The sequence below is a fragment of the Tamandua tetradactyla genome, chromosome 11, assembly GCF_023851605.1.
Source record: "Tamandua tetradactyla isolate mTamTet1 chromosome 11, mTamTet1.pri, whole genome shotgun sequence".
Classification (NCBI taxonomy): Eukaryota; Metazoa; Chordata; class Mammalia; order Pilosa; family Myrmecophagidae; genus Tamandua; species Tamandua tetradactyla.
The window spans coordinates 21,113,917-21,133,866 of record NC_135337.1 but is presented as its reverse complement, the minus strand read 5'-3'; the positions used below and the strand labels follow the sequence as shown (position 1 = coordinate 21,133,866).

The window sequence follows — 19,950 nt, the reverse complement described above, 5'->3', positions numbered from 1 at the left end:
TGATTCTGTTACTGGACATAGAGAAGAGACAGATTAAGGGGCAGGGTGAGGGAAAGATGGAGATTTTGGTTTGAAACATACTGAATGTGAGGTGCCTGTAGAAAATGTATAGAGAAAAGGGAACACTGAAAGCATAAATATTCTATTTCCTTGTATGTGAAATAGGGATAGTGTTTGCCCTCCTTATTCCATATGGCTGATGTAAGGACTTACATGTAAGAATTGATATGAAACAACCTTGAAAATTAGAAAGCAATGTGCAACAGAATGAATTTGTTTAGTTTTGTTTTATTTATTGCAAATTTTCTAAGGCGGAATGGTGAGAAAAGCTAATCACAAATTAATCAGAAATCCTAACCACTTTGCTGAGCCAAACTTTACCTGTGGGAAAAGAATATCATTTGAATATAAGAGCCCATTACTTATGTAAGAACGTGTTCTCCTTTTTCAAAGCATACTTCATGTTCCAAGAGTAGCTTCTAATGGAGTTTAATAAAGACATTGGGGAGAGAGTGAAAATATTTATTTCTATTATTCTTAGTTCACACTGAAGTGGAAGCTAATGAATAAGTCTTCTTAGTACTTTGGACAAATATCAAAGTAAACATCACTGACAGAAGCAAACTCCATTCTCCACTCAGTTTGACTTTATCAGTGTAAATGTGATTGGAGTTTTCTCTTTTAACAAGAATGTCTTTTCATTTTCCGTAATATAGATTACATGCAAGCCAAATACAATAGCTTCTAAACCAAGAGGAAAGGTTAAAACCTTTTCTTTTTCTGTTTATGTGTTTGCAGTTAAATTTGATAGCGCAATACCATATCTGTTCAATTCCAGTCAGTCCAATGGTGCTGCCAAAAGACCATGTTAGAATGTTGGACAGACCTCTTAATAGATGTTCTCGGGTCACTGAATCTGGCAAGAACATGCCCTAAAGTCTGGATTACAGAAAAATAACTGGATTTGCTTTACATATAAAAAATATCTTCAGAGTTTTATAGAGAAAAGCTTAATCTTGAGTTCTTCTGAAAAAAAAAAAAAGATACTAGATGTCGATTTCTTTCTCCTCAAAGCAAGCTGAAATTCTTGGGATTGCAAAATAGATGCAATCTGAAGTTCAGTGCTTGACATAAAGATATGTGGTAATTGTGGTATTTAATTTGATTTGCATTGACATAGTAATGGTGTTTTGGGTCATGGCTTTCTTTGAATATGTAATGTTAGCTTTAAAGCCTCTACATGAAAGAACACACAAACACATATAAACACTAAATTTAGCATATATTTTCAGGGTGGTTAGCCATTCGCAGCATCATAACCTTGAACTACAAGTTAAAGAAACCAACAACAAAACAACTTCTGAAATAGAAAGACATTAAGGAATATTTGGTCCACAAATTTCTAGGAACAGAAAGGAGGAGGTCAGCCTTTTTATGTGGATCAGATAATGACGTTCGTTCCTTCAATGAATTTACCATAGCAGACTGTTGCTCAGCTTGCCTCGTACCCTTCAAATATCACTTCCTACCGCTTGCAAACACCCAGTCACTGTTTATCATACAGACTTCTTTATTTCCCCATGTGTTTAGTATAATCAACACTTATTTTCACGAATATTTGTTGCGATCTATTCCCCTTATGATCTAAATGTATGAATGCCTTACTTATTTTGAGAGTTGTATCCCTAGCATCTAAAACTTGTATCGTATATAGTTTTGCTCAGTCAGTAAGTATTTTTTATAAATGAATAACTAATGTAGTTACTGGTGGACAGTAAGCACATGAAATCGCGAGTGGTATAGACAATGAGTTGACAATGTTTATTTCTGAGTTCAGCAACATGATTAATTTCTATGACATACTTAAATTTAAAATGGCCAGTGCTTCTTTGCTTCAGCTGATTTCTTAATCCATTTTTGAGACACTTGCCATGTGATACTTAATTTCTGGAAATGTTTGCTGATATATACGATATTTAGAAGTCTGAATTATGGTACAAATTATATATTATGGTAATATTTAACCATTTCTTTAAAATAGGTGGAAGCTCTTCTGGACACACTAGAGCTTTGGTAAGGATTAAAACTCAGTATTAGACATGCATGTATGTTTACCAGCAAACATCCAATAGCACAAAGATGTTCCTGTAAACTCTTCTATATTCACCATATTGCTTCATGGTGCTAAGTAAAACTGTTTAAAAATGGTCATAGTTATGAAAAATTGACAAGGTGAAACTTTATTCCCTTCTTTTGTATTATCCTCCAGTTATGTTTAAAACCTTACATTTGCAAAATTTATTTGGCACTTGAGAGTTTTAAAGTTTTATGCTAACAAGTTTTACATTTTGGAGACAAGGCAGACTTCAAACAAGATTAAAATTCTTATAAACTTAACAAAATAGTTCACCAAAAGGGATAATCTGTATGATAGAATTTCAAGATGTGAGTCAAATAAATCAGCTTGGAAAAGTCAGTTTTGGGAGAGGATTTCTTTCTGATTGACTCAACAGTAGAGCAAATAGTTTTCTATCTTTTATTCAAGTGATTCTGTAAATGAAATTCATAATTTCTTATAAAATAACTGAAAGATTTTAGTGAAGTTGCTTTTTTTCTCCCCGACAAGCTAATATTTTCATTGTAATTTTCTAGTACCATCTAAGAAAGCAGATCATCTTATGCCATAGATTTTTTTCTGGAGAGTCACTGATCACGACAAGTTATTAGTTAACAGATTTATACTGAGCTTAGATAACCTTTAGCAACAGAAATCTTTCCATAATCTGGATTTCAGTGTAGATACAGCCTACTGAACTGAGTAATATTCAGTGGCTCTGGGTCTTTCCAGAAATGACTACAGCAAACTATAGGTAGTCAGTTAGGAAGGCTTTGTGCCATCTTATAGCATCCAAGTTTCAAGGGATGCTACCTGCCCACAGTCCTGAGCAGACAGTTTTAGATTCGTTCTTTTCATGGTCCACTTACCATGTGATCACCAAGAAGGTGAAGTAAACTTTGTCTCCAAATGTGTGGTCTCTTAACAGGTCACAAATGAATGAATATTCATTCATTCAACACAATGGTGTAGTCAAAGATATAAGCATACTTAAGGTAAGTCAGCAAGGTGTTATTTCTGATATCGCTTTAAAATTTCTTCACATGTCTAAAAGGTGTGAGAACAACCCTGTCAGTGGCTAACATTTTTCATAATTGCTCTCACTTGAAGGGACACATTTTGCTACCAAATACGTTCACATTTAACATTTGTAGAAATTTTGTAATTCTGAATGTTAGGATATCTGTTAGGACTTTTTGAAGATCAATCCTTAAGGAGACTAAAGCTATGGGTTTATTGCATGTAAACCTTATTTTAGTAGGAACATAACTGGTTTTACTTTGAGATGAGCATAAGCAAGCTGTTATATATTTACACTTCTAAACTAATTCTTCTGACTGAGCAATTTGTACTCTAAGTTTGGTAGTGATGTTCAGATATAAAGAACTTGCTCTTATTTGGAACCATGATAAGTTGTTAACATTTCTGAGAAGAAGATGATAAGATTTATCAGACAGGATGCTGCTAATTATAGAAGTGAAATGAGTCTACCAATAAGTACGGGAATAGGTATCAGAGACTCTGAGTTTATCATAAATCTTAATTAATCACTTGATATACCACTTTTAGGCACTGGCCATTATTTTCTCTTTTATCTTTACATATTGGATAATGCATTGAAATACTACCATTCTCTGAAATCAGAGTTATTATTTGAGGTGTAAGTTATAAGCATCACTATTCAAGTGCTACAAATACGGATGATACACAAACACAATCAGATCACAATAATATTATTCTTCTGATGACGTGGATGTTTGTTAATGATCTGGTTAACTCAGAAACCACATATAACACAATTCACACAAGATTTAAAATTTCTGAGTTTGGATTTCTTTACTCATTGGATGATTTACTAATATTCATTGCTTCCTCCATAAAATGTATTTTATTTGTTGAGAATTTTTTAAAAAACAGCTATTAGAATAAGTTCTTGATTTATTTCAGGCACAAAACTGATAATAATTTATTAAGAAAAATGCTTTTTAAACTGTAAATATTTAATGCAAATCACATGTTTAAACTCATGTTACTTCCACTTCTAGTGACAATAATAAAATCTGTGCTTACTCTAGCAGCACATACACTACAAATTGGATATGGTGATGAAACCTTACACAGAGAACAATAAAGTGTTTTACAAACTGCACACCTCACAAATAAGCTGTAATCATCCAGGGCTTGAATGCACTTGATACCATAGAACATCATTTTTAAAAAAACAAATCATAAAGATCCATATATCCACTAGAGGCCATCTACCTAGAAATCCATTAATTTCTGAAATCGATGTGACTTTCTTTCTCTGTAAAAAGTCTTGATATACAAAATATTAGCTGAATATATTTGTAGCATATGTATAATGACTAAATAATCTCTTAAGTTTTCCAATTCTCAATAACAGAACTTAATTAAACCTTTTAAAAGAGAAGATAATATTGCAAAAAAGACCTAGAATGATCATTAAATCATAATAAACTTTGGGTGTAGGGGGAGAAATCTTCAAATGTAACAGTTATTTAAATTCAATATTAGGTCATTTAATCCTACAATTTTGTCTATGAAATATTCAAAAATAATGTTTTACTTGTGAAATTCGATGTGAATTACCCTTAGCATTATCATTTTTTCACAATGTCTTACCTGAATTACTATGTCTTTATTTTGCAAAGAAAATTATAGCAGTACATATGTGTGTATCTAAACATTTGCAACAACTTAAGTTATATACTACTTGTTAGGGAAAATACCTTTTCAACTGTAAAATCAACCTAAACAATACAACCCCTTAGGTAAGTATTTTTCATGCATGGAGAGTACAACCAAACTCAGTGACATATTTGCTATATAGATGGTATGTTTTGTGGAGATGATAGCATAAAGTATTATTAGAGCTTTTTTTTTTTTTTTGGTTATATTATTTCTGCACATAAAATGAATCAGGGTAACAAGGGATTGTCTTATCATATTTTTTCTGAGTTGGTGATTTTTACATTTGAAATACACAAGCAACTCCCAAGAGCCCCCATCACATTTTGCACACATTTGGCAATAACTCTCCAGGGTTCATAACATAAATCTGTAGAACATTATAGAAATTTTCTTTTAAAGAGTTTTTACATGTGCTTCATGTACATCAAGAGTCCTGATACAAAATTTTACGTTATTGGAAGTTGAGTGTAAAATATAAAATAAAATACCAATATATTGAATTATGAACAATAAAACTTGTTTGGTTGTTTAATACATAGAAGACTAAACTCAAACCCGATTTTTGTGACTGAGCTGCATGTTTTGCAAACAATTATATGAGTGACTTTAAGTGTTGTGAACAGAAATGATCAAGCCATAAAGAATCAGTTTTAGCATTCAATGTCAGCTTGTCTAATTAACTTGGGTTAAAATAAAGACTCAATGTAAGGGATCTGGCTTGATTTTCTTTTTAGTTATAATGCTTATGTAAAATGATCAGCCAAAAAGATGCTTCCTTCTTGAACATATTTCAAAATTGATCCACAATAATTACTGAGATTAAACTTCAGTGTATTTTATAAAAAATATTACTTACTTTCACAGAAGTGAAGAGATACAATTGCACAGTGGTGGTTATAATGGTAGAAATACATATTGCCAATAAAATGTTAGCAAGATTTAAAAATGACTGTACAGCACCGCATCAGAGAATTGTGAAACAGCAAATAGGTATTATTATTTTACCCAAATAAATACAATACTTATTTATTTTAGAAATAAATGGATGGAAAATGCTCTTGATTTCTTAATTCCTACCAAAATTTTTCCCGGTGTGGAGCAAAGATATTAAAGAATAACAGAATTAAAAAAAGATAAAGGTGTTCATGCATTAAAGCCACCATTAGTCTCTGACTCTAATGTAAGGCAGATCATTAATCTTTTGCAAAACTAAGACTTTAGCCACTTAAATTCTTTTCAGTGCTTCTTATGACGAGGACGTAATAGGCCTTGTAAATTTAGAAGCTTAGGTATGTTTCCAACAGTTTATTTTAATAGATTCAGCTGTTTTTTGAAACACAAATTTTACAATAAAAATGCTTTGGAGAAATTATGAAAAGATTATATGAAGGAAAAACAGAATGGGTGCTATAGAGTTTATCACAAACGACACTGTTTAGATCAATGAAAACCAAGTAGCATTTGCTTATGTGTCATCCTCAGTCTTAATGATGTGGAAAAGGGTGACATTGAACAGGACCTGGTGGCCGTTGTTCCAGGCATAAAGAGCTCTATCTCTTGCATTGTAGTCAAGCATGGATATGTGAAAATACTGGTTATGGAAAGGAATGTCTGTATACTCATATGTGGATGTTTTGGTGGAATAGGAGTAATACACCTTGGCTCCAGTTAAGTGGGAGTTGGTGACATACAGTGTCCCGCAGATCATGAAAGATTCTCCTGCGCTTCTCTTGGGATAGCCAGTGCTCCAGCTCTTCATCACCTCCAAGGTATCCGGGTTAAGTTGGCTGATGACAATATTGCCTGCATTCTGGTTAGTGGCGTAAACAGCCCACAGCCCGATTTCATCAGCCATGAGGTCAATGTCAGAAAACCCTCCCCATGTGTAAGGGTAGACGTTGTGAAAACCAGCATACTCCAGGCTTCGCTGGGCAAGCACTCTCCCTGCATCAAAGCTGTATTTGATGATGATGTTACTCTGATATTTGTTAAAATAGAGTGAGCCATTGTAGACAACGTGATTAGTCCCTGCCCATTTGAAAGGGAGGTTATATGTCCTTGATTCAGCCCCACTGACAAAGTCTGCAATTGATTTGTACTCACGGACAATTTTATTGTTAGTATAACTGTCCATGTACCAGACCTAAGAGGAAGGAGAAAACAAATATGAGGACAAAATTCTCTGAGAATTTGAAATAAAGACAGTGAGAGTGAGCATGTATTAATATCAAAATTTTCAGGCTATGGAAGCCACATTAACCTACTGCTGACCTGTTGCAATGTTATAGTTTTGCAGGCTTTTGCAAAACATGGTGGCATGGATTATGAGGAAAGGAGACTGAATTTACTGGTTTGAAGTTGATTTATTTTTTGTTCTTTCTTTCTTTCTTTTTTCTTTTTAGACGTTCAGTACATATTACTGAGTGAGGCAAACATAAGCCAATGCAAATCATATCATTTTGTTAAATTACCTGATAGATCAATGTGGTCATTTATAATTGCAAAATTCTTACCTTCAGCAAGTTATATTTATTCCATATTTTGCTCTGAAGAATTTATGGCCTAATTTTATATAGTCAACTTATTTCTGCTTCAAGTATATCACAGATCCTTCTACTAATACTTGTTCATTGGATCGTTTCTAGGTATAACTACTTTTTAATGAAACCATTTTAGTAATTTAGTAACTAAATCTCACTTGGATATGACCCTTGAGAATCTTAATTTATATTGAATTCTGAATTAAAACATAAATAGAGCTATGGTAAGTTTCCAGCATATTGATTTACATAATAAAGGCATTGCCAACTTAAGAAAATACCCCCAAAACTTTCCATGCTGTTTCTTTTAAAATTACTTGTAAACTCCAGGGATATTTTAGCTTGTTTAGTGAATTGGTTAGCTCTTAAGTTTGTTATTTATTTAGTGTTTTTTTTTTTCACTCTAAGGAGTAGGTTTTAGAAAGAGTATATAGGGAATTTCTATTCTTGTGATTAGCCCTATTTAATCACTGATCATAAAATAAGACTAAAACCAACAAAAATTAGACTCACTATACTGGTAAAGTATAGGAAGAAACACTTTACTAAAATAAAAAGATAGCATCTGTCTTTAGAGATGCTATTATTATCAAAGTGGAAATATATTCAAACAGTTTAACACTTTTCAAAGTAAAACTAATATCCTTGATGAAAATAAATAGACCAGTGCAGAGAAGTATAAATAAAACATAGCACATTAAAAAAGGCATTTTTTAAAGCAACATACTCGGTTATTTTTTTCAGATGCTAAAGGATCTGTCATCCAAGCACCAAATCGGGTTCCAGATGTCTTGACTGTAATTGGGCCTGTGATTTTCATCAATTTGCCACATGCTGAAATCAGAAAAATATAAATATGTTGGGTGAACATGGTCATTGGTTCCAACACCCACATTCATAACCATAACAAAGAAAGGGATCATAAAACAAAGCATGAACATGGGATTAATGTCACATATGATGAATGAATGATCATTTCATATTGGATGTTTTGCATTTAACCAGAATTTCAACCATGAGAAGTTGCATTTTTAATGCTTGAAATCTAGAATAAAGGATTTTAAAGTGGAAAATGAGTTGTACACTATGGAAAGTAATAAGTGAGTAAAGTCATCATCATTCTACCAATTCAGCAGCTGCTTTCTCTAAATAAGGAAGCTGGAACAATTAAACACATGGCCTATGGGCCTGTTTACCTGATTAATATGCTTCCTTCCCACCCTTCACCTCCCCATGAGTTGTAATAATGGACTACTTATACAAGTCAGAAAACACTTTACAAACTGATTTGCAATTTGTATTGGTAAATAAGAAGCTCCTGTGAAAGATATCTTTATAGAGTATAAATTAATAGAAAATTCAGCCATAATAAACCTGAAAGAGAGGTATATTCTGAGGTTAAATGTACAGATAGCAGGGACTGGTAAGACAGACATGTACATAAAAGGACAAAAAGTCACACCCTATCACATGAGAAAGATTTAATGTATCAATAGATGCAATCACTGATGAAAAACTTATCACTTTCTTGAAAAATCATAATATTTTTGCCACGCTCAATGTCAACAAGAATTGATGGAAAGTGTGGTATTCATAAGTGCTAAATCAACAGCAACTCATGGCATTCTTGTGAGATTTGGAAGGAAAAGAACAGATCCTCAAAGCAAATCAAGGAAAAACTAATTCTAGCTTGGATTTTACATGGCTAATTTTTTCTAAATATGCTCCTCATAAGAATAATTTGCGATTGGTAGAATACTAAGCTATACAGTTAGATGATGAATGATAACATTATGTTTTTCACTATTACTTCAGTGATAAGTATATATTTAGTAATGTTTAGTGTTTCATGAAACCTGAATTGGACATATTTTTTCAAAACTAGGTGTGATGTCATCTTTACATAATAAATTACTTTTATAATTTCCTCAAATTTCATAAACTGAGCAAATAAGTCATAACATTATTTATATTGAATTGCAAGATCTTGAATTAAATTTATTTAGAAAAATCACTTCAATTTGGTATAAAGATGTGAACAATATGTGAGTAAAGAAATATCAATTTCAACTAGAAAAAGAGCTAATCTATTTTGAATGGATCAAATCGAGTATTTCTTACTGTAAAGTACAATTAGTGAAAACCATATGATCTTTAATGGTGTCTATGTAAATATTTCTAAAATCACAGATGATAAGAAATAGTCATACTATGAAATTAGCCACACAGAAAATGTTTTATTATTGCTTAAGTATTAAAAGGCATTTAAACGTAAGTAGGTTAAAATGAATAAGAAGATACCCACCCAAACACACACACTACAAAAACACAGCATGTGATTTTCATTAGATGATAAATTCTGTCTTTGAAGAAAATATAACAGCAAAATTAATCAGGTAAAATTTTGGAAAGTAATTTTGGCTTTAGGTGATAGACTGATACATGTTTTATATCCATTATATCCCGACCATCAAAGTTATAGCAAAGGAATAATTCAAATTAAAAAAATAACAATAAATAAAGAGAATGGTATGAGCATCATCACTGGAAAAGAAATTGTTATCAAATTTCTATAGGGCAGAGGTGGATGGAGAGAGGTGCGGTGGTTGGAATAGTATGCACCCTAGAATACCATGTACCCTAGAATATCAATGGTTCTCTTCACAGAACCGTTCCTGTGGTTGTGGACCATTATAAGAAGCATCTTTTGATAAGGTTGCTTCTGTCAAGGTGTGGCTCAGAGTGGGTCTTAATCCTCTTACTACAGTCCTTTGAAAGAGCATGAAATTCAGACAAAGAGAGAGAAAGCCAAAGAAGCAAGAAGTTGACGGCAGCCAAACCCGGAAGAGAAAGGGGAGACCAGCAGACGACGCCATGGGCCTTGCCATGTAACAGAGAGAGCATTGTCTTGACGATGCCTAGATTTGGACATTTTCGTGGTGCCAAAACTGTAAGCTTGTAAACGAATAAATTCCCATGGTTGAAGCCAATGCATTTCATGGTATCCGCTTTGAGCAGCTTGGGAAAGTAAAACAAGTGGTAATCAAATGAAGTGTTAAGATATATATATAAACATACAGAGGTTCCAGGCAAATTTGTTGTTCAAATCTTCTAAAATGACGGGAGAGGCAAGGGTTACTGGATATTGTCAGAACACTTACAATATAAACAACCAAGGTAATTGTGCAGGGAAAAAGGGTCCCTACAAAAAGAGAGAGGATACACAGAGCAGATGAGATGCTAGTTTCTTCAGAGAAATATGAGACAACATTACATCTACTAAGCAGGTAAAGCATACTGTGAAAGGGAAACAGAAAGAATATTAGAAATTTGAAATATGATTACATTTTTTTTTAAAAGCAACATATTGGAAGGTAAAAATAGTTACCCCCCAATTTTTTTTTAAATGACGGAAATGAAAGTACCAATCCTGAATATTTAACATTAAGAGCAAGATTTTAAAATGAGATGGGAGAGAAAGAGAACAGAGAAAATTATTAAGAAACATAGGAAGTTTCCAGTGTTAAGAACATAAATATTCAAATTAAAAGGATATACAATATCAAGAATAAAAAATAGCTCCATCCCTAAAAATAATTCACTGTGAGATTTTAGTAGAGTAGGAAAAGTGAGATCTTGAAACTTTTCAGATAGAATGAGTGACAACTGACCACATACAAAGGACAAGAATGAGCGTGGCATTGGGCTTCTTGCTACCAAGGATGGATGATGTAAGATCATGATCAACTCCTTATATTTCAAAAAAAAAAATCAGAAAAAGATAGAATCAGGATATTTTCTGACAGGCAAATCTTCAATTATTTAATTATAATGCCTGCGTTCTTTAGAAGTTATTTGAGAATGTGTTTCAGCAAAATAAGGGGGCAAACCAAGACAAAGGAAGACATGAAATTAGAAAAACTAAGACTTCTTGCCCCAGAATGATAGCTGTACAATAGATCTTGAGAACAATTAGTCTAGAATGAATAATAACTCTAGGAGGAGATCTCAGAAGTAGCAGGAATCGGTAGATAGACTGTGTGAGAACCTCAAGGGAAAACTGAGGGTATTGTCTATACCAAAGGAGAACTCATTCAAACTTAACTATTGTGATACTCTTCTTTGAATGATACAGATATCATGATATTGGACTCAAAGAGGAAAGGAAGATGTTCCAGTTCACTGCATAACTCCAAAGAGCTCATAATAATAGAAACTCAAAGAATCAGTCCAGAAACTAAGAATATTTTCACATATTTCCTCTGCCTTGTGACTTAAAAGACAAGATGCTAACTGTGATAACAGAAGGATAAACAAAGTTCACATTGTTAGGATATGTTAAAAAATGGGAGAAGAGATGGACAAAAAGGTAGACATAACAGTGTTAACATTTTAAAATGTGACGTTTAGAGAGTTTGCCTATAATTAATGAAGAAAATAGGATTTTAAGTATGAGATTTAAAATTACAAAATTCAATAAGGGTTGAACAGTGAATGGTCATGTAAACTTTGTTAGGAGAAGGCAAGAAAAAAAGTAGAGTGATGTAGTGATCTAAACCTCATGAAAAGCAGGGAATTCAGTGAACTATATTTGAAATTGATAAATCAAAAATAGTGGGAAAATAAGCATATTATTAGAGATAAGAGCAACCAACCTGAAGCTCTAAAATTAAAACTGTTAAATACGATTGCCTCTGGGGAGAAGAGCTGGTGGAAGGTACTGCTGCATTTTTATTCTAAGCCTTTCTGCTCCTTTCAATTTTTTATGTTCACAAAATATTTAAATTTCAATTTCAAAACGTTAAATAGCTGTAAGAACATCAGCTATTAAATTAAAAAAGTAAAATTCACATTTGCATATTGCATACTTCAAAATGATTTCTAGGTTTTTATATGTCAGGTTTCTTTTCAGTTCCAGGAAGTAGGTAAAAATGGAAGGTGAAAATAGTCTGCAAAAATGGAAGATATGAATATTCTGTATTTTGATTTGGTTTCAGTTCTGTAAGAGCTTAATTGAAATTGTGTTCTTTAAACTTCCAGCTCTAACTTAACAACTTCTCTCTCACATTATTTCAGCTTTAAAAATGTAGAGTCCCTACTATGAAAAACATTTATTATTGATTTCACTCCACTGTTAAGAAATGCAAATAAGTGATCATAGCAGGTAGGATATATTCAGGAGCTATACTAAAAGATGTTATAAATATGATTCAAAGAGATGTGTTCCTGAAACCTAGCCCAACCTCTCCAGAACATCAGATAGTTCCATCTCCCTACCCCATATTAGTGACAGACCTTTCCAATATCAAAAATTTAGAGTTGCCATAGCCCAAACAACCCCAATGAGAGGTATGGAAAGATCAAAGGTGATGGTGGAATTATACATAGAAGATAGGCCTTAGCAAATGAATATGAATGCTAAATCATTAAATGGACATCTCTCTTAGACTCCAGTATTTTAGAACAGCTAGAAGTAAAAACCTAAAATTGTGAAATTGTAACCCATGTCAAAGTCTGAAATATGTTCTACAACTAATTGTGGTGCTGTGTTTGGAAATTAATAGTTTTTTTGTATATGTTATTGTTCACAAAAAAAGAATAAAAAGTCGATTGTGATGATAAAAAAGTATTTAAGCCCTCTAGCCTCCTATATTCTGGAGCAGCTAGAAGGAAAAATATGAGAGGATAGTATGGTAGCCCATGACAAGCTCTGGGATCTATTCTGTAAGCTCTTTTTGAAGAACATTTTGAAAAAAAAAGAGAGTTGTGGTACATGTTATTTCAAAGTTATCAGTGAAAATATGCTTCATTTGAACACCCATCAATTACAGGAGGAAAATATGTCTAAAATTTCTTGAAAAGAATCTTTTTAAAATGAATGTTATTTCATGATCATTTGAAAAGAAACAATACATGGAATCACAGAGGCCAGAATAAAAATTTGTTCTAGATATAAATATAATATCATAAATATGAAATATAAACATAAGGGAATATTCAGCCCCACAAAACTTTATACCCAGAAGAAATGACTAAATGGAAAATAATCATTAAGAAATTATGGTCACTTCAAGTTGTTTCTATAGTAAAAAGTAGAGATTTTGTAGCTATATAGTTTAATTTAAAGTTTGTACATGATCAACTGTACAATTAAACCTCAAAGTGAGGTTTTTAACCTGCTTTGTCTGAAAAATTGCTCATTTTACCACAGGTAGAGTCTATTATCTGAGTTTTAATATATAATATGGACAAATCAAAATGACACAAAACCCATATTTGCTTCAGATATATTCCTATTTCAGATGTTCATAGATTTTCTGGGTATAGATGATCTTTTAGACTCAGTTTATGCAGACTGTGCTGGTTTGAATCTGTTATGTACCCTAGAAAAGCCTATGTTATTTTAATCCAATCTGGTGGGGGCAGATCTATTGTTGGGTGGGATATTTTAATTAGGTTGTTTCCATAGAGATGTGACCACGCCCATTCAAGGTGGGTCTTAATCCACTTGCTGGAGTCTTTTAAGGGAGAGACATTTTGAAGAGAGCTCACAGCCGAGAGTTTAGAGAAACTAAGAGTGAAAGCATCCTGGGGGAAGCAAGAAGGATCCATAGGAGCTGAGACAGCCATTTTGAAACCAGAAGCCAGAAGAGAAAAATGAGCAGACATCATCAAGTGCCTTTCAGATAGAGGAACCCCAGATGCCAGCTGCCTTTCCTCGGAGAATTTGTCTTCCTCTTGATTCCTTAATTTGGACACTTTAATAGCTTTAGAACTGTAAATTTGTACCCTTAGTTGCTTAGAAGAAGGGCTTTTATGCATGGCCTTCAAATAGTAGTGTATCATTCACTAACTCATCTATTCATTCATCCAACTAAGATTTATTAAGCATCAAGCACTGTTCTAGGTAGTATAGTTACAGTGATGAACAAGACATGATATCACTGTTCTAGTGAAGTTTACATCTTGGAGGAAGATAGAATTAAAAAACAGATAAGCAAATACTCTAAACATATGAGATATGAATAAATTCAATGCAAAGGGTAAATTGGGCTATTTGATAGAGAGTGATTGAGGAATGACTTTAGATTGGGGGGTAGGAAGGACCTCTCAGAGTAGTGATATTTAACCAGAAAAAGTAATCACAAAATAAAATTCCAGGGCTATATTCAGAATTTTCACTTGTGTAGTTGGGCAGACTGTACTGTCATTTACGTACGTGAAAAGACTAAAGGAAGAGTGGGTTTGGAAGGAAAAATCAAGAATTCAATATGGAGTATGTTAAGTTACTCTTGACTATTATACATGCCATTGGAGATGCAGAGAAGATAGTATACAAATTTAGGGAGCAGACACTCCTTTGGGACACAACTTGGACAGATTTTGTCACAGAGATGACAGGACAGTAAGTCAAGGGCTAGATATTGCCTTAGAGGGAGCACATACACAGAGAAGAGAAATGCACCTTGAACAGAGCTCTGTGGTGTTACAGTATTTATAGGACTTAACAAGAAATCCAAGAAGAAGCCATAAGTGGAAAGTAGAAAATGTATGGTGGTAAGAAACCCAAAAGAGGAAAGCATTTTAAGAAGGATGAAGTAGTGAACTGTGGAGTTACCACTGGCATGTGTAGTAAGATAAAATCAAAGAAGTGACCATGGTTTTTGACATCTGAAAGTCATTGATAATCACAGGAATCAAATGAAGAGGGTAGTGAGACCAGAAACTGGATATGAGTTGATTCTGTAAAGCTTAAACTGAGGCAACAGCTATAGATGATTGATTATTTTAAGGGAGAAGTAGGGAGATGGGGGGAGGTAACTACGGGGATGAGAAAAATTAATTGTGCTGATGTTTTTATCATTGTTTAAGAAAGATTCATTTGCCTATAGGAATAATCTATTAGAGAGAGAAACTAACATCATAAATGAGACAATAATTGAAGAAATGGAGCCCATGGGCAGATGGTAGTTAATATCTTTAGTCACCATAAGTAAAGATGCCTCAATCTATCCTTTGTCTCTCTGCTCCTAACTCCATTAATTTTTCAGGAAGTGTTCCTGGTGTAGCATATTCCATTCAGGTTAGAATGCTGAAGAGGCAGTTAGGAGATCTGGTTTCTAATCTTAGCTTCCACATTAACTCATCATATAATGGTGGACAATGCACTTATTCTCTGAAGTTGTTTCCTTATTTATAAGATGGAAAGTCTGAAACCTGACATTTTTGTCATTCTACCTAAAAGGAAACTGTATAGATGTGGAATCATCAAAATCTTATATGCTGATGGGTAGAAGGTTCCATTTGTGACTGTGGTGAAATAAACAAAGAAACAAAATCTATCATCATTATCCTCTACTTTTTTCCCCACAAAGCAAGAAACAGACAAAAAAGGTTCTGAATGCTGATTTCTTCTGAGTCAGAGTTTCCCTTACAGATGGTTGTTGATTTTCTAAGCTAAAATTCATCCTGTCAAATGAAATGAGTAAAAATCAGCTTACGGGAATTTGTAAAGTCTGGCTGCCATTTTAGTTATAATTTTATGGCCCTTAGTATTAAGTAAGCATCGGGATCGTTTGATTATTATGGAACTCAGAAATTGTAAAATTAAATAAAATAAACCATAAAAGTCACTCCTATTTCTCAACTCATCAAAAACTAGCTTTTGTTCAAATAAATCATCTTTTGTACGCTACTCTCACCTTCTTTGAAGACAAAGAAAACCAGACAAAAAGGATAATTTCCCCAAATGCCTGGAAGACAAATGTTCCTGCACAGGTGGATGGAAAAGGAGGAAGTTAAGAGTCTTGCTTCATCGACTTTCTCCTGCTGTGTAATTCTGTCAGCAGTGAAACATGAAAATATCAGCATTTTATGATATATTGCACATGCACATTCTGTATATTCAGAAAATATATAAAATAGATATCATTTTATATCTATTGAGGAAAGTGATCATTTTCTTTCTTTGATGACTTTTAGACATTAATTATTTTTATGATCAGTCACAATCCATATGTATTGATCGGCAGTTCAGAGAATATATATTATTAGGGATTCAGCAGAAAGATCCATTGTTTAGATCCATGAAGTACAAAAAACATATTTCTTCTCTTTTGTTTATTTCTTTAATATATAAATGTACTTTGCGATATATTGGAAACACCTCTTGTATTTGAACCCTAAGGCCATATCTATAAAAGCAAATTAAATGGAGCAGTAAATATGGACAGGATACTGTTTATTTTTACTTAAGGTCATTGGGGGACTCATGTAGCAATAGTAGATGTAATCTGATCTTTAAAAATCTCTATATTAAAACTGTTTAAAATAAATTGTCTTTACCATACATTTGGAAGTAAAGTCTATTTATATTATTTTAAAAATTTTGCATGCCTAATCAATTTATCAGCTACACTGCTAAGGGGAATGGGGTGAAAGAAATAGATGCTGTATTGGATAGAGCAATAGAATGAGTTTCCAGTGGGTGTCTGATAAATGGGATCAAGTATAGTATGCATGTATCTCAATAGCCCAATTTTCCAAAATTCGCGAAATTTTATCAGTACGTTATTTTAAAAAGTACTTCAACTCCTCTTCTACTGTTTCTGAGATAGAGAATATGCTAAGAATAGGCTTATATTCTTAGCATATCTTTAAAGGGAAGCTTATTTAATGTCATACTGAATAGAGCAGAATTATGTCATGAAATTTCAAATAATTTGATAATTTATGGTTGCCTCTGGAAGCTCATGTTTTCTATACTTAAAAGGCTTACAATTTAGTTGTAACATAGGAAAAATATAGGACATAAAAAAGAAAGATATGATCATTCAATTACCAAAAATATGGCTAAAAATAACTAGAGGATTATAGGAGTTGAGAAGAACGATCTATCATCAAGTACATGGAACCTGGAGAAACTGTCATTTTATGTTGCAATGTAGAATTTGGGGTATAGTAAAGTTGTTTGGCAAATGACTCACTGAAAGATCTCTTCAAATTAATTTGAAAGAATGCTTTTTTAAAATTCCCCTATTAAATTTCTTAGCTAAACCTTCCCTTAAGTTTCCTAGGTAAGTTTGACTCAAAGGTACATTTAGACTTTTCAGTTAATTCATAATTTCACTGAAATTTCCAGTGCCTTTCTCTTGCTCTAGATGCCTAGTAGAGTAAGACATCAGGTATTTTTGAATAAAATGCTGCATTGCTACGGAAGAAAGAACAAATGGCAACAAAAATAAAGATGAAGCCAGCCTGTGCTTTTGTTGTCTTTTCCCCAAAGCTTTTGGGTTTTCTAAAAGATATAAACATAAATGTATTTTTATGTACACTAATGTATTTCTTGAAATTAACAGAAATCTTTTTTTTTATTTTAAAAATAAGATTTTCTCACTCTACGGACATTAATTCTTTTTAATTATTATATATCTGGTCTACTGTGGCAAGAGTCAACTGGAAAAAACAGGAATGGTCCTTGGCTTCCAGAGGATGGGCAACTTGTCCAAAAAAAAAAAAGATTTTTAAAAAATTTAAAAGTAAATGCACATTTTCCGTAAAACATGTTAAGTGCCATGGGGGAGGAAATCGAGGGCTATAGGAGTACATTCCGGGGGAATCCAGCCACATACAGGAGCAATCAGGGAAGGCTCCCCGGAAGAGTTGGTGTCGGGTGCGTACAATGAAGTAGTGCTAGAATTTGGTTAGGGAAAGTAGGGAAGAAGAGTGTTCCATGAGAGAGCAAGCAAGATCAACGCCCAAAGGGTGAAGAAAACATGCATGGTTGAGGAACTGAATTGTTAAAGGTTAGGTGAATGCATGGTGGAAATTTGAGAGAAAAGAGCAAGAGATTCAGGCAGAGTCCATGTCATCGACAGCTGTGTGAACCACACAAATGTGTTTGGATTTCATTTTAAGGCAAATCACTGAAGACTTTTAAAGATAGGTAGAAAATGAGTAGATTTGCATTAGGGAAAGATTAAATAACTTGTGTAGTGGAGAAAGCTTGAATTCAGGTACGGTGAGTAGTTAGAAAGTCTTTGCAGTGATCCCACTGAGAATAGATGAATGGTACTCTGGATTAGGGATTATGGAGGTGGAAGTGAGGATGCAGACGAGAGGATGGATTTGAGAAAGACAGATGAGGGGGCAATCATTTTACAAAACAGGCATAGTGATTATAAGGGGGTACGGAGTGAGGTTCGGGGAATAATGAAGGATAGCTCTCAGACTTCTTTCTTAAGGAGTTGGGTTAGAGGTGGTCCTACTAATTGAGTTAAATTTACTAAGGTGTTTAGAGTATTTATCTATTATCGTATATATCCCATAAAAGGCAGCATGTTTGGAGAAGAGAACTCTAACTTTGAAATCAAATAGACTAAGGTTTGAATTTTTCCTTCATCATACACCTTAGGCAAATGAACACAAACTATCTGTACATTTCCTTTCAATAGATTACCAATAATAATGCCTTACCCAGAAGTATTATATGGATTAGAATGATGTGAAATAGCTGACATAGTGCCTGTCAAACAGTAGGCACTCAACATGGCTGTGCTTATCTATGTCTGTGGCTATTGTCTCCAGTAAAATACAAGCTTTGTGACCTTAGAAAGAGGCTGCATTTGCATCACCAAACACCTAGAGAAAAATGCCAGCTCACAATAGTCTGTCAATTAAATTTTTGATTGTGCAAATAAGACTATTACCACATAGACAATTTAGTTTGCCCTTTGCAAACTAATCTGACAAAAACATGGAAAGGAGATTAAGGTCAAATCTTATTATTTGTGATCCCTTGTTTCTAAACACTATGGATATTTCTGTTAAACATGAAGTCTCAAAACCATTTGTGTTAATAGCAAGATGTAACTGATGCTTCACTAGATGGCACCAAACCATTGCCCTAAAGTAGAACTAAGAAGTGTGTGTGTGTGGGGTGTGTGTGTGTGTGTGTGTGTGTGTGTGTGTGCGCCTTCTGAGTGGGGTGGAGAGCCCTGGAAAGCTCTATTATCATCTACAATAAATATCCAGTGGTTATCTCAAGATGCATGAGAGATGCATGAGAGAGGTTTAACTATGGTTTATCAGTCAAATTTTCACATGCATATAGATATTCTGCATATCTAGGAATGGGATATAATTTAATTAAACACTGGGGACTTTATTGCACATCATCTCTCAGGAGAGAATTAGCACTTGGGGAAAAGCATTACTCTACCTCATTCAAGCCACTAGGGTGCTTTGCTAATGAAACATTTTTCTAATTTCTATTTTCTCCAAACCCTTAACTCTCAAATAGAGAGAGTAAGTGATGCCCAAGTATTCTCAATAACTGGTTGATAGTAACTTAGACCTTACAGGGAATGAGGCTAGTTTGTTTTGTAGCGTCTTAAAATTCATGTAATGTACACTGTGATATTTAACCTAACAGAAAATCCACTGAAGAGGTGAATGGTAATGCATCCATCATTGTTGCAATTTTATCCTGTCTCTCCCCAGTCTGTTTCTACCTTCTGTTAATTGGCTGCTGTGTTTTGAGGCTTTTGTGGTCAGTGAAGATGCCATTGATGAATGAGTCTT

At 33.5% G+C, this 19,950-nt stretch overlaps 1 protein-coding gene across 1 annotated transcript in view; it reads right to left on the bottom strand.

The window, feature by feature from the left end:
- Positions 1–286: 286 nt before the first annotated feature.
- Positions 287–19,950, bottom strand: part of OLFM3 (olfactomedin 3) — a 213,322-nt gene continuing 193,658 nt past the window's right edge. The window contains exons 5-6 of the mRNA XM_077120087.1: positions 8,096–8,202; positions 287–6,971 (exon numbers count right to left, since the gene is read on the bottom strand). Of these exons, the coding sequence (XP_076976202.1) occupies positions 6,294–6,971; positions 8,096–8,202 (785 nt within the window). The 3' untranslated portion in view covers positions 287–6,293. The remainder of the gene's footprint in view (positions 6,972–8,095; positions 8,203–19,950) is intronic.